At 47.5% G+C, this 15085-nt stretch overlaps 1 protein-coding gene and 1 long non-coding RNA gene across 2 annotated transcripts in view; one reads left to right on the top strand and one right to left on the bottom strand.

Moving 5' to 3' along the window:
• Window positions 1–6: 6 nt before the first annotated feature.
• FBP1 (fructose-1,6-bisphosphatase 1) overlaps window positions 7–15085 on the top strand; it is a 34046-nt gene continuing 18967 nt past the window's right edge. Inside the window, exons 1-3 of the mRNA XM_005873736.1 lie at window positions 7–242; window positions 10701–10863; window positions 12919–13011. Coding sequence (XP_005873798.1) covers window positions 73–242; window positions 10701–10863; window positions 12919–13011 — 426 coding nt within the window. The 5' untranslated portion in view covers window positions 7–72. The remainder of the gene's footprint in view (window positions 243–10700; window positions 10864–12918; window positions 13012–15085) is intronic.
• Window positions 11993–12894, bottom strand: LOC106727376. Its single transcript, XR_001363558.1, has 2 exons — window positions 12365–12894; window positions 11993–12164 (listed from the first exon to the last, which is right to left on the bottom strand). It is a non-coding gene; the product is annotated as an uncharacterized LOC106727376 (long non-coding RNA).

Below are 15085 nucleotides of genomic sequence, written 5' to 3'. Positions count from 1 at the left end.
AGTCCGACCCTCCGCGCAGCCCGCGCTGTCCTGCTCGTCCTCGCCACCCGGCACGCACAGCCCGGCCCCAGCATGACGGACCAGGCGGCCTTCGACACGAATATCGTCACCCTGACCCGTTTCGTTATGGAGGAGGGCAGGAAGGCCCGCGGCACCGGCGAGATGACCCAGCTGCTCAATGCGCTCTGCACCGCGGTCAAAGCCATCTCCACGGCCGTGCGCAAGGCGGGCATCGCGCACCTGTGAGTCAGGCCTCCAGCCGCCAGGCCGCGTCCGGGGTCTGTCTGTCCAGCTGGGAATGTGCTGAGGGTCTGATGTCTGGTCCTATTCTAGCCCTCCTGCTCTCAGCCTGTGTCTGTCTGACAGCTGGGAGGCTGGCCTGGCCGCGTTCCCTTCCTCCTTTCCCCCCTCTCCCTCTCCTGAGGTTGGCACTCAAAGCCTGGTTCCCCCTTCTCTTGAGCTTGGAGGTGCCCACCCGGGGCCTGCACCCCAGCCACACCTGCCGCCATCCTGCAGTCCTCTCCCCGGGGCTGAGCCGCCTGCCTTGCTGGGCACCCCTGTCAGCTTCCTCCTGGTGAAACTGGCTGGCGGGTGGGCACCTGGCCTGCTGGCCATACGCATCCCAGCCTCATACAGGGAAGTGGGGCACCATACCTTTTCCCTTTCTCTTCTTTGACCTCCTTCACGCCCTATGGATTTGGGAGCTCAAGTTGGGTTTAGGCTCAAGTATCTCCTTGAGCCTAAACAGGTCCTGTTAGGAGCCAGGGAAGCCCAGGCAGGAAGCCTGCAGTCCAGAGCTCTCAGGAGCAGCAATGCTGTGTGCAGAGGGTGCAGTAGGCTCGGGTGAGGCCTGAGACCCTGCGTTTTAAGAAGGTCTCCAGTGGTGTCCATGTTGCTGTTCTGCAGATCACCTGTGTGTAGCAAAGGAATCACAGGACATGGGGTTCAAAGGGCACCTTCTTGTGAGGCTTTTGTAAGTGACACAAACGCTCTTTGGTTTACTCTGGTGCACGCGAGCATTCTGTATTTAGCTGGTCCTCACGTAGCTGAAGGGTACCTGGGTTTTCAGATTGCGCCCACTCTTCCTAATATTCCACACACTCAGGGACACTGTGAACATTGTGCACCATGTTCTTAGCTGACCTGAGGGAGTGTAGCCCCTGCAACTAGTTGGCTCTGGTCCCACAGCATGGATTGCTGACTCTTAGGAAAGGAGCGTATGGTCACCCGTATTTTCAGAAGTCAAGCAGGCATGGCCTGGCCGGGAGAGGCACTGGGACAAGTATGTTAGGAAGGGTGTGACTCCACCACTATTTCACCTATGGCTCCTCTTAGTAATACATTTCTAAGGAGTCTTTGCTGTAGGAAACACATTCATTTAAAATCTTGCTTCAAATTTAATTTACAACAAATAGAGGCGGCCTCATAGCTTTTCTTGTCTTTGAGGATGAGGGGCCTTCTTAAAAAAGAGTACCTGTCATTTCCTGTATTATTTTAAAAGTGTGTCCGTCCAAAGGAACTTGGAAATGCAAGATCTGCTTTGAGGTGTATATTTCCCACCTTTTAAGAAACCTCAGATGCTGGGACCTGGACAAAGGGTACTTGTGTTGGCTGTGTGAAATACGTATATTTGTTTAGGCTAAATAGTGGTGAATGCCAGGTTTAAAAAAGACTGTTGTTGTTATTATTATAAACTAGTTAATAAAATGCACTTATTGACAAAAATTTAAACCATGCAACTGAACGCAAAGAGAAAGGTGAAACCCACCTCTATCCATTCTCTGGGGCGTTCTCCATGAATAATTTACTGGTTATTTTCTCCTATACGTATTTATACTCATGTAAGTTTATACATGGACATATATTTACATGTATCCGTATGTAAATAGCAAACAGAATGGGATTACAGTTAACATAGTCTACAGTTTGCTTTCATCATTCAACAATATATAAAGATCATCCTTCAATGGCAGGACATATAAATCCACCTCCTTCATTTTATCTGTTACCTAGTGTTCCATTGTACAAATATATCGCTATTTTACTCTTCCTCTATGTTAGCACATTTCACTGGTGTTTAACTATTTCAAACAGCATTGTATTCGTGGAACAGGGACTGACGCCTCATCATGTGGGTGGTTGACAAGGAAGTCCAGAATAAACACTTAAGTACTCCTGTGGGAAAATAAGAGTTTGCTGTCTCAGTATGACGTGGTCAGGGAGGCAACAATAAGACAAGATCTCGAATCAGGGCTCCAAATTACATTCATTATTGGCTTTGATGTCCTGGATGAAAAAGCCAGTGTGCAGGCAAAGGGCTTGTTAGTGCTGAAGACTTGCCCTGGAAGGGCATGTCCCCAGGATGACGAGAGGACTGCTGATTTGCAGGAACCTCACAGGAACCAGTTTCAGGAGCTCAGCCATGAAGTCTCATTTGGAGACTTCAGGAGTTTCAGCCAAGAGCCCGGCTAGAGTCTGTTCTCTCTCTCTCTCTCTCTCTCTCTCTCTCTCTCTCTCTCTCAACCAACAGTTGCTCTTTAGCCACTTTTCTTGATCTCAATAAGACAGTCATAGAATCATTAAGTTTTAAGCTGAAAGCCTCAGCAGCCACCTGGCCCCACCCCACTTTGTACAGATGAAGAGCCCAGGTTGGGCTCTCTTTGTCAAACCACACAGCTCTTCCTTTATTTTTTTTTAATTTTTTTAATCTTTAATTTCTTTATTGGTTAAGGTATTACAAATGTGTCCTCATCCCCCCATTATTCCTTTATTTTTTAGAAATCAGTTAAAGCTGACCCAACTCTCAATCTCACCTGTGAATTACGTTTTTGATGTGAATTACGATTTGTAGCACAAGAAGCCATTGCCTCAGAGCCAACCTGTTCTCGAGGGCTGTGCTCTGTGTGCTGGCTCCTCCACCCGCTGCCAGCAGAGATGGGGGCGGCTGTTCTCTCCTGAGACCCCTCAGCAGCCTGCAGGTGGATCTGATGAGCTCATGGTTCAAATGCCAGCGTTCCCCACTAATGTTTCCATTCCTTTGGGAGAAAATGGTCCTCCAGTGTCTTGCTTTTGCTTTTGGCACATTCGGGTGACTTCCCTTTATATGTGCTTTCAAATCACTGTTTGAAGGATTCACTGGTTCTATTCAACTCAACAAAGTGTTATTGAACACGCACAATATACAAAGTTCTAAAAGAGCCTGAGAGAGGAGAATGACACAGAGCTTATGCTGTAGGGAAAGTAGAAGTACAGAATTAGTTATAAGACACACTAGAGATTCTAAAAGATGCTTTCACAGAGGTGCCAGAAAGACAATGCAGCTGCAAAGGATGGTGGAGCATCAAGACGGGCATCTCCCATGGGCAGGAACAGAGAGATGGTCACAAGGCCTGAGGGCTGGAGTGCATTTCATCGTGTGAGGAAAGGTACCAGGTGAGCAGAGATTTCTGGGAAAGTTGCTCACTCAGTTTGACTGAAGTATGCTGTACACATGGTGGGGTGTTTGTTGGTGTTGCATTGTGGGTGCATTGGGGAGCATCACATGGCAAGGGTGAATACTTTATATTTTGCAGGCATGCAAAGGAGAGAGAGTAAAGGGTTTTGAGCAGGGTAGTGCCATGATTAGAGACTAAGCTGGGGAAGAAATGGCTGGAAGTATAGCTTTGGGAGAGGGAAAGCTAAGACCGGGGGAAAGCAGTTGAAAAGGGGGGGGGGGGCATGAGAACAGCACCCAGAGCTAGAGCATTAGCAGGAGGAGGGGAGGGCCTGGGAGGAGGCCGAGTGCGGATCCCGTGAGAAGGGCCACTTCTCAAAGAGTGGGTCCTAGCCAGTGGCAGCAGGGCCTGCCAATAAAACTAAAACCAAACCAAACCAGAATTCCAAAGGCAGAGCTGATTGCTCGAGGCTGGGGAAGGGTGAGAAGATGATTCCAACATTTTGGGAACATTGAACTTGAGGTGTCAGAAGGCTGTCCAGTTCGAGATGCCGTCCAGCCAGCAGTTGGATGGGCCAGGCTGGAATTTGGTCGTGAAGCACTGACTAAAGATTTGGCCACTGGATTTTGGCCCATTCTGCCCTGAGGCAGAGAGGAAGAGGAGAACATCAGGACGGGGTGGAGCAGAAAGGAGCACGCAGGGCTTCAGAACAAATTTTGGAGAGAGATGGAGCTGGGCTCAAATTCCTGGCTCTGCCATTTAACTTCTGTGAGGATTTGGGCAACTGATGTAACATCTCTGAGACTCGGTTTCCCCACTTGTAAGGTGGAGACAACAATCTTTTTCAATCTCAGAGAGTTGTGTGCGGATGAGCTGAGTTCATTGAGCAGGTACTGCTATCATCGTTGTTTTTCTAGGCTGAAGGTTATTATTATTTTTACAAACCGGGATCTTTTTATTTTGCTTTTCATTCGGTACTAGCTGCCCACATGGCAGCCAGCAGGCATGTATTTATTTTGCTTTTCATTCGGTACTAGCTGCCCACATGCAGTCAGCAGGCATGTCCTGCAGGCTGGCCCATTCATCATCTATTAAAACCACGTTGTGCCCTCAGATTGGTGACAGGAAACCTCCTCCCGTCGTGGTCAGGTGGTGTCCAGATCAGTTGCTTTTGTGTGTGGGGTCCTCTCAGTGTCAGTGGAAGAAAATAATGAATAACTTCAGTTTTAATTTTGGAATTACAGGTCAGCTAATACATGCTTCCGTTTATCTTCACATTTGCAGAGTTTGTGACATTAAACCTTTGGAAACTTTCTCAGATTTATGTTATGTTTCTTGAGTTAGCTTCTCGGCGGAATTGTAACTTCCTTTTCACACCAGAAGCACAGCCACCCTCCACCCTATTTGCTCATTTGGGCCCCATGAACTCCGGCCAAGCCTGGGGACTGTGACCTTTAAAAGCTGCTTCTGGTTGGTGTCTCTCCTTCAACGTGTTTCTGGTCTGACCCTTGGACGTTCCCAGCTGGGTGAACAGTTGGTCATTTACCTTGAAATCAATTAATAACAAGTCAGTGTCACCTTGGACTTGAGTGATAAGGATTGAATAATCATCTGCCTCCAGTTTTCTTCTGTTGGGTGTTCTGAAAATGAGCTTTCCCATGGTCCTTTGTGTGCTGTGGACAGTGCTTCCTGCTGTGGTGGCTGTCATGTGGACATCAGGGGGAAATGGTCTGGAGTTAGCCAATCAGGGAGTTTCTGAGCATTCTTCCCTACGTGTGGCCCTGCCTCCGGTCCTTATGCTTCAGATATCACGAATCACAGACTATGGCTGCAGAATGGCTCAGTCCCTTCCAGAAACCACATGCCAATTTAAAACAATGTTAATATTTAATCCATAATTCTAAGGATATTAAATACTGGTCAAATTAATCTATTCTTCTAAGGAGTTTCCCACCATATGAATTAAAATGACTTACAGTTGTTTTTCAGATTTTCAGTGAGGTTTACAGTAAAAGAGATATATATTAGACAAATTTTCCAATCAGCATTTGCTCCTCAGCCTCCAGAAAGAGAACTTTTGTGTCTCTAGGGGTTTAAAAAGGAACCACCACAAGGGCTTAAACCCTGTCAGGACGATCCCCCACCCCCACCCCCAACCCAGTGGATTGGGCTGCAGAGCCAACTAGTTTGAGTGAAATGGGAGTGAAATGTTGAACTTGGAGCACTTTCTTTAGTTGCCAGTTACCTGTGACACAGTTCCCAGGAGTTGCCTGTAAAACTGGTTTAGAGGCCTTGGTTTCTGGGTTTCCACTCCCCTCATCCATCAGCATTTACTTAGTGGATGCCTGGGGGCTCCATCAAGAACAATGGTGGCTGCCGTTGGGCGGCTGTAAACCAGGTGCATCACGCAGTGCAGCTCTCATTCTTACAAAGCCTGGAAACTAACAATCCACCAGGAAGCTGAGCCACCCCCACACACCATCAGTAAGAGGGAAAGGCCGAATTAGGACCCGCCTTGGGTGGTTGTGTGACTGCCAGGGAGTCAGGGATGGGCATGGGACCAGAACACCTCTTGCCCCTGGCCAGGCTCAGTTCTAGCCCTTTACCTCCATCAACGCATTTAAAGCCTCTCTCTGCATACGAGGTTGTAGATGTACTAAACTCCCACGTGACAGATGAAGAACCAAACGTGACTTGGCCAGGGTTGCTGAGCATGTGGTGGGCGGGGCTGGGATTTGGACCCCAGTGGTCTAGCGTCCCAGCCCGTGGGAAAAGGCCCGTGACGATGCCGTCCTCTTCATGATGACTTGCATTTTGGAAAAGCTTCCTTGGCAGATCAAGTCACTGGCTCAGTCATAACTAAGGTCCCTGTCCCTGCTTGCTCAACACCCAACTGCTCCTGACTCCTTTTCTGCATGGGGTTGGGAGTGGGGTGGGAGGGGGGAGAGGGAGGGAGGGAGCTAAGCCTAGAGCTTTACAGCTTGCTGGGTCACCCCATTTCTCCAACCTTCTGATTTGTTTCTCTTTCTCTACTGATGGTAAGGCAGAGCTGGCCCCTGGGCGGTTTTGTGACAAGGCTGTGTGATGGTTTCCCCACATTCTTGCAGCCTCTTTTGCTGCCTGATTCTGGCCCAGGGAGCAGCCCATTGGGCACTGTTCTAAGAATGAGCCAGGAGGTGTGTGAAAGGCATTGCTCAAGTCCCCTTGGGCCTCCATGGTGCCACCCTCTCCTGTTCACAGGGGCGGAGGGAAGCCCCTTCCTGACCTGCTGGGCTCTCTCTCTGAGGCTGCCTAGAAGTCAGCTGATTCCTTTTCTAAGCCCTGGTTCAGCGGCCCAGCAAAGGAGGGGCTGTGTCCGCAGGAGCTGAGGCCCAGGTCTGCTCTGGATTCTGTAGGTGGTCACACTGCTCCTCCGAGGGGCACTTGCGCTATATGGTGAAGGCTCTTGTTCATCAGTCCTTTGAGGAATGATGGTTGATCAGAATGCAGGCATTTAATGTTTCTAAAGGGGGTTCTGAAAACTTGTGTAGAAAATAAATTCCATGGGTTCTTCAGCGGCTTAGTTCTGTGAGGATATTTCTGAGGGCCTTTTCCATTGTCAAAGTCATCGGAACCGTGATTGCTTCTGACCTTTCACTGACCTGTGGCAACACCTTGCTGCCCCCTGAGGGCCCCTTGAGGCGGGTGGGGAGAGCCCAGGACCTGGTCGTGCCTGAGCAGCAGTGCAGGGCTGTGTGTGAAGCGCCAGCCACAGCCAACCCTGTGAGCTGAGACCCGGATGGAAGACTACCTGGCAATGTGTATAAATGCTGATATTCTTGCTGCCGACACGCAGTCTGGGAGCCCATGCTCCTGAACTCTGTTTCTACCTTAGAATCGCTTGCCCGTGCTTTCTCCAAGACCCCCAACACCACGTTTTACCAGGGACTTCCCATGAGATGTCCTAGAACAGTTATAAAGTGCCTGGATTTTAAGTTGGAGGGGCCCAGAATAACCAACCTCCATGGTTTTTAATATTCTTCTTCACAAGCAACTGGAGAATAATTGAAGAAGGGTCCTTCTGGCTAAAACAAAGGGGGGGACCCTCAATTCTGGGGGAAGTTAAAGAGAAGGAAGGGAGGGGTGACTATATAACCTTCAGGGAGGCGGAGCCCAACTCTGTTTCTACCTTAGAATCGCTTGCCCGTGCTTTCTCCAAGACCCCCAACACCACGTTTTACCAGGGACTTCCCATGAGATGTCCTAGAACAGTTATAAAGTGCCTGGATTTTAAGTTGGAGGGGCCCAGAATAACCAACCTCCATGGTTTTTAATATTCTTCTTCACAAGCAACTGGAGAATTATTGACGAAGGGTCCTTCTGGCTAAAACAAAGGGGGGACCCTCAATTCTGGGGGAAGTGAAAGAGAAAGAAGGGAGGGGTGACTACATAACTTTCAGGGAGGCAGAGCCTGAGGACTGGCCAGTTGTCTGTGATGGGTCATTTGGTGCCTGGTATCATTTAGCTCAAATGGCCCCTTTGCAGCGAGACCTTCCTTGACGGGCCAATCCACCCCCTGCCCCTCAGGCATCTCGTTTCATTTTATTAGAGCACTGGTCACTATCCAACATTATCTCATTCGTTCCAAATTACTCGTTTCTTGTCTCAGTAGAGTATAAGCTTCATGAGGCCAGTGATACCATCTGTGTTGTTCTGCACTGAGACCCCAGCACTCAGGACAGTTTCTGGGGCACACTGGGTACCCAATAAATACTCGTGGAGCAAATGAACACTCACGCAGCTACTCTAGGAGCAGACTGGCCTTCGCCCGTCTTGCTGAGCGAGATCCCTGAGCTGGCAGAGCGCGGGCCAGTGTGGACAGTCCTTCCCATGCCTGCGGTCCCTCTGCCCAGCCTCCCAGGCCTCCCTGCTGCTGACCCAGTGCGCCTGTCCCTGGGACCCTGCAGGTGGCTTCCCCGGCACTGCTGAGTGTGAATGGCCTTAGAAGTTGGTCACTCTTGCATGCGTTCCTTCGGGCAGTTTCTCTTCTCCTCAGTGAATGCCATTCATTCAGTCAGCAAGTATACATGTATTACTTATTATTTTTTACTTATTATTTTATAATCTTCACCCAGGGATATGTTTTTATTGATTTGAGAGAGAGAGAGAGAGAGAGAGAGAGAAATCGAAGTTAGAGAGAAGCATTGATTGGTTGCCTCCTGCATGCACCCTGACCGGGAATTGAACCCACAACCTTTTTTGATGTATGGGGCAACACTCTAATGAACTGAGCCACGCGGCCAGGGCCAGCAGGTATTTATTGAGGGCCTACTAGGCACTGGAAGCTGGGACATTGGGAAGAAACATGCCCTCTGTCCTCATCCTTCTGGAAGGAAAGGACAAGCAACCCTGCCAGCGTGATGTGGATGAAGCCCCGGGCATTGGGCATCACCGAGACCACATTCCTCTCCCAGCATCTACAGCCCTAATGAGAGCCCCCTGTAGAGAGCAAGCTCAGGGAAGAACATTAGGCGCCTCATGTATGTTACCGCCTGTGGTCCTCTAACACCTCCCTGAGGGAGCGTGGCTTCCATGGGCAAAGCAAACAGGAGGCTCAGCGAGGCGAGGGCTCCAGAGCTGGGGGAGCCAGGTCTCCATCATGATGCCCATGTTCTCTCCATCAGCGCTGGCCATCCGGAATCACAGTGACTGTACCCGTGGAAACGTCTGGCGAGGAAGGAGAGCTGCTTGGTGCCAGTAGGCCAGTGAGGGGGATGTATCTCAGTGGGTGGGCCCTGCCACGCTTCCAGCTCCTCCCAGAATTTGGCTGCCTTCTTTCTCCACCAGCGTTGGCCTACAGTGAGGGTGAGACAGAGATTGTGTGGAATGAGAACAGAAAGCTCAGGGACACGGCATCATCCTTGCCAGCCTGGAAAAACAGCGTCTCATCCGTCAGCCCTCCTCCTGCTTCTCTGTCCATCCCATCTCATTTCGTGGGTTAAAGACTGAAGGACCCATGACTTGCAGCTATAGCCGGTGTCTCTAGGAAACACTGGGCAGTGGGGTGATGAGATCCCTGTAGTTACCTCCCGGAGAGTTGGGCCAGATGAGACGCTAGGGTTTGGACAATGTCTGGTGTTGGTTCAGATTTGTCCAGCCGGACATGCAAGTTATGCTTAGACAAGTGCATTTTTGGGAGCTGAGGTGGCGGGTGCCGGGACAGTCCGTTCCCAGGTGAGTGCTCCCAGAACTCTGACCAAGGTGCAGCTGTGCCCTGGGCTCCTGCTCCCAGTCATTAGAGGTACGTTCCACGCGCCTACTCTTCTGTCCCACATCCAGCCTCTTTTCTTGTTCTGTGCACCCTTCCTTTAGAACATTTCCCCTCCTTTCAGTGTTCCTATCCAATCCCAGGCTATCAACTCCCTCCTGTCTTTCCTAGCAAACGAGGCTGCATTTTGGACAAGCCACTGGGATTCTGGGAATTCCACAATTACTGACTGCAGGTACCTTGAAAATAAGGTAGAAACTGCAGACTTTCCAGCCCTCACCCCCCGCCCCAGCCCTTAGGACTCCTGCCAGTGGCAGTGGGGTGCCACTGAGAGAGCCTGGCCTGGGGGTCCCCGTGGGCTTGCCTCCTCTGCTCTGCTGCTCCGGCTTGGACAAGCCCTCTGCTGTCTCTGGTGGCTTCCGCCTGCCTCTAGGACACGAGGTGGGACCAGTCAGTATCTTTTCTTTTAGGATGTTTTCAGCTATAAAACCATGGACACCCTGGGCTTCATTCACATCTCAGGACCTCTCCCACCCAGAAGGTTTCCCTGCTTGCTATCATTAAGCATCGGCCGTACATTCGGGGGTAAAAACCAGCCTGGGGGAGGCGAAAAATCAATCTTTTTGTGTAGAAAACATAGCTATGCAGACAGTGCCTACACAGATATGTACCATATCTTTTACTATTAAAATTAATATTTCATGGGGGAGTGTGTTTAGAGAAAAAAAATCTAAAAAGCTTCTTTAGAACCCATAATGGGGGCGGGGGAGGGAGCTTGAGAAACAGATTTCACTACAAGGTGTGCCAGGTACCATGACAGGTACTGGACAGGTGGGTGACGATATTCCCTCCCCTCCAGGAGTCCATGTGCAGGGACAACCATGCTTCTTGTTCTTCTAAACCAGGCGCCTTCTTTTCTTTCTTCTAAATCCTACTACATGCCACGTTCGGTGGGTTGACATGCATTTACATGTTCTGGTGGTCATGGCTTGTATTTTCGTGGCTTTTCTCCCCTCCAGCTATGGCATCGCTGGCTCTACCAACGTGACGGGTGACCAAGTGAAGAAGCTGGACGTCCTCTCCAATGACATGGTCGTTAACGTGTTGCGGGCGTCCTTTGCGACCTGTGTCCTGGTGTCGGAAGAAGATAAACACGCCATAATTATAGAACCTGAGAAAAGGGTGGGTCTGAACTTCCACCATCCAGGGTTTTGATGTAACCATTTTTCTATCTCGCTTCAAAAATGACTCCAATTGCTCAGCCACGCTGGATTCCTAGGAATCACCCTAGATTCCTCCTGAACCATGAGTCATCATTTCACAGATTCATCCTCACTACCATCTCTCAAACTGTCCCCACCTGTCCACTCTACCACCATAGTCCACGCCATTATCTATCCTCCAGTGGACCCATACATGGGAGAGACTCATATATACTCATACTCATCTCCACTCCTAACTTTTCATGGTCATGTTCAAGGCTCTTCAACGTCTGGCAACTGTTAACAACTTCTTTTGCTTCATCTTCATCCACCAAATTCCTGCCCTCACACTTCAATTCTTCTGCCAATGTAAACTGCTCCCAATTCCTGTCACTGATTTGTGGTTTGAAATCCTATTAATCTAATTGTTTCTTGAGGGAGGAAATGAATTATATTCTTCTCTGTATCCCAGCATCTAGCATAACTCCTGGCCCATTGTAGGGGTTCAATACTAAGTTATTGTTGCAAAAGGGAATGGAAAGAGTATATCCAACTTTTATAGAACAAAACAATTATATGATAATTTAAAAAAAGACTTGAAATGAGAAGTGCAGTTCTATGGGCTTGCTGTCTTTCCCTGTTTGAGATGAATCGGGACATGAAGGAGTAGAATTAGAAAAAAGCAATCAGAAGATGAACTTACAGAGGCTACCTGACGCCTGGTCTTGACATTTTGAAGAGTGTAGGGAGCTATGTCCGATTAATTTGTTTTACATTATTCCTAAAATATATTACATGTCAGATTCAAAGTTCATGTTGTTCTCTGTTGGTCTTCTCAAGGTACTTGGCAGTTTCAGGCATGTGGATTGAATTTGTTGTTCAATGTTCTCTACCAGTTGGCCAGCTTCTCTGACTACAATGTGCTTTTCTAACAGGCATGTTCCTGTTTTCCAGATGACAGTTTCTCCTGCATCAGCCAGGGTGATTTAAGAGCAAGTGGTCAGGGAATCAGAGAATTGTCTTAATTTGATGCAGAACTTAAAAACCACCTCTTAAAGTAGCTAATCTGGATATGGAAAATCTCCTATGGTGTGTTGATAAACTGGTTCTGTTTTGGAAAAGTCTCTGATTTGTAGTAATTGCCAATACCAACTTCGTAAATACTCCCCCATAGTTGATTTCAAACTACCAACATGACATCACTGAAGGCAGAGTTGGGAAGAGATGTGCACAGCTCACCCTTGAGGCCAGAAACCTGACAGCCCCATTCAAAGACCAAACCTGTGGTAGTCCCTCTACAACAGAATTGCAGTTGGGATATCCATGAGAACTCTGTGCACTGCAACCCAAATGTCATCTATAAGACCTGCACTAGGAGGTTCTTAAAGACTTGAATGTTGTGTTAGCTTCACTTAAGGAATTATGTATACATCCCTAATGAATGAAAAGAAATAAATGACTACCCCATTCAAAGACCAAACCTGTGGTAGTCCCTCTACAACAGAATTGCAGTTGGGATATCCATGAGAACTCTGTGCACTGCAACCCAAATGTCATCTATAAGACCTGCACTAGGAGGTTCTTAAAGACTTGAATGTTGTGTTAGCTTCACTTAAGGAATTATGTATACATCCCTAATGAGTGAAAAGAAATAAATGACCTTGTTTCTCTTCTTCCTTTGGCTGCCAGGAAACTCAAGCCAAAATTCTGATTCAGCTGTATCAACGATGTAGGAAATTAAGACTTATTTATCTATATTCCATTACCTTCATCTGCACCTTCTATTCTAAGTTGTGTTTTCTCTGCCTAATGATGTTTTGGTACAATAACAGTCATATGATTATGTATATTCATTGTTGTTTTCATTTTGCATGCCACTCATAGCTTCCATGACAGAGTATAAATAAGACTCACATTTCTTGAACTTTCCCCTAGATTCCCCTTTTTTTAAATCCCCTTAGTGTATACTTTCTATTTTGTTATAATGTGTTTATTTTTAAAGTAAAGTTTTATTTCCTTTTTTGTTGTTGTCCAGGGTAAATATGTGGTCTGTTTTGACCCCCTTGATGGATCCTCCAACATCGATTGCCTTGTGTCCATTGGAACCATTTTTGGCATCTACAGAAAGGTACAATGTAATGGGTAAGCCCCTGGTTTGGGATCCAGAGGAAAGTTAATGTCGAGTGTCCAGTCCTGTTTCACTATTGGTGGAGCAACCAAAGCGTAAATCAGGAAACTTTGTGAGACTTGACAAAGGTTTATGTCTTGAGTTCTGACTTTTTCAGCATTTGCTACATAGTGAAGATCCATTAAGTTGTTAGAAAATGTAGTACAGTGTGGGTAGGGAGAGAAAAATAGTTTACTCATAGCTGTATCATGCTTTCTTTATAATAGAAAATGAAATTAAAAATAAAGGGGCAGTAGAGGGTAGTTACAGTGGTGATAATATGTGAGCTGAGAATGGTGTGAGTGTGACAACAAGGAGAGTACATATGTCAGAATTGTCCATGAAATCTACTCTCCCCACAGCTAAATTCAGCCAGTTGCCTGATTTGTATGGCTTCTGAGCAAGAATAACCCTTCTGCATTTTTAAAAAATATTCTGAAAAAAACTAAATAATATTTCATAGCCCATAACATTTATATGAATTTCATTGTCACTGTCCCTAAATAAAGTTTTAATGGCATGTGGTCAACTCATATGTTTACATGATGCTTTTGGCGGGTTCCATGATGCCCTGGCAGGGCTGAGCAGTTGTGATACTTTATGACCTAAACCCTACAGTGTTTACTGTCTGTCCACTTATGGACAGAGATTGCTGCACTCTGCTGCAGCATGGGACCTGGACCTGCCTGGGTCTTCTACCTGTGTACCTGGGCAGGTACCTCTACCTCCAGAGCCTCTCTTTCCTTCTTTCTCTGTAAGTGTGTGTGTGTGTGTGTGTGTGTGTGTGTGTGTGTGTGCGCGCGCGCGCGCGCGCGCACATATAAACGGTGTGTGTGTGTGTGTGTGTGTGTGTGTGTGTGTGTGCGCGCGCACATATAAACAAAATAGAATGAATACCTGTGGGCCCATCATAAAACAGAAATCTGAAATATGTTTTCATGTTTATAATTTGCAATGTCCTTTAAATAATCTGGCCCCCACAACTCAGCCTGTATTGTTTAATTTAGAAATAAAACCTCACAGATGCCCTTGAGTCTGAGTCACTTTATCTTAATGGGCAGGTGGCTGGTGAGGCTTCTCCACAACCTCCTAGTTGAGCATACGGAGGCCATAGTTTAAGTAGTGAGACCCAATTTGCACTTTATTGTTCAAAGTGACTTGTTGGCCAGTATTGGATATAATCTCCTTTCAAACATGTGGAAATCAGGACTCCATGGGACAGTTCTCTTTGGTCATTGAATGTATTTTGCTTTTGTCCCAGCTGAGAGGGACAGAATACCCTTCGGCATTTGTACAGATTACAAACCCCTCGAGGCAGGGGCATCATCTTAAACAGCTAATCGACTTGAGTAACAGGTTCTAATGCTCATACCAGGAAGGTCAAGGCAAGAATTTATCTATTTTCCAAGTCAACCATGAATATACCATTCCTGTTATAGACAGGGAGGCAGACCATTTTATCTGCAAAGTATCAGGGCTATCGTCTAGCAAGAGAGGTTTGTAGCAAAAGTCTTCATTTGAAGCAAGACTGCTGGTTAGCGACTCGACCAAAACTAAAGCAGCGCGAATGTTTGCCAGCTCCGTTCTCCACCTCAACCCCCAAATAAGGACGCCTTGAAGGAAACCAGAGAAAACTAGAAAACAGAGACACTGGCTGTCAATTAAAAAGATCAAACAGCTTGCAACAGCAGCATGAATTAAGGATGCTACAACTCAACAATGAATCTCCACACTCATCTCAATAAACCCGGTGTGACTTTTAAAAGACTGGAAAAAAAATATGAGTGGGATACTGCCTTTGTTATTTCAGTTTTCAAAAGCCTTATTGATTATTTAAAGCCATTTGAGGGCCTATGGGGCATAAACATTGATGTGCCCGATGCTTCAAAGGTGACCTTTCTTGCTTTCTGCACAGATGGCTCTGGGCTAGAATTCAGCTCCCTGGGCCCCAGCTCAGCGCACAGCATCTGTAACGGGAACCCGCAGCAGCATCAGGCCTGCCCACCAATGCCGGGAAACAGCTCCAAAGGGACCT

Source organism: Myotis brandtii, unplaced genomic scaffold, assembly GCF_000412655.1.
Source record: "Myotis brandtii unplaced genomic scaffold, ASM41265v1 scaffold419, whole genome shotgun sequence".
Taxonomy (NCBI): Eukaryota; Metazoa; Chordata; class Mammalia; order Chiroptera; family Vespertilionidae; genus Myotis; species Myotis brandtii.
This window is presented reverse-complemented; position numbering and strand designations above follow the sequence as displayed.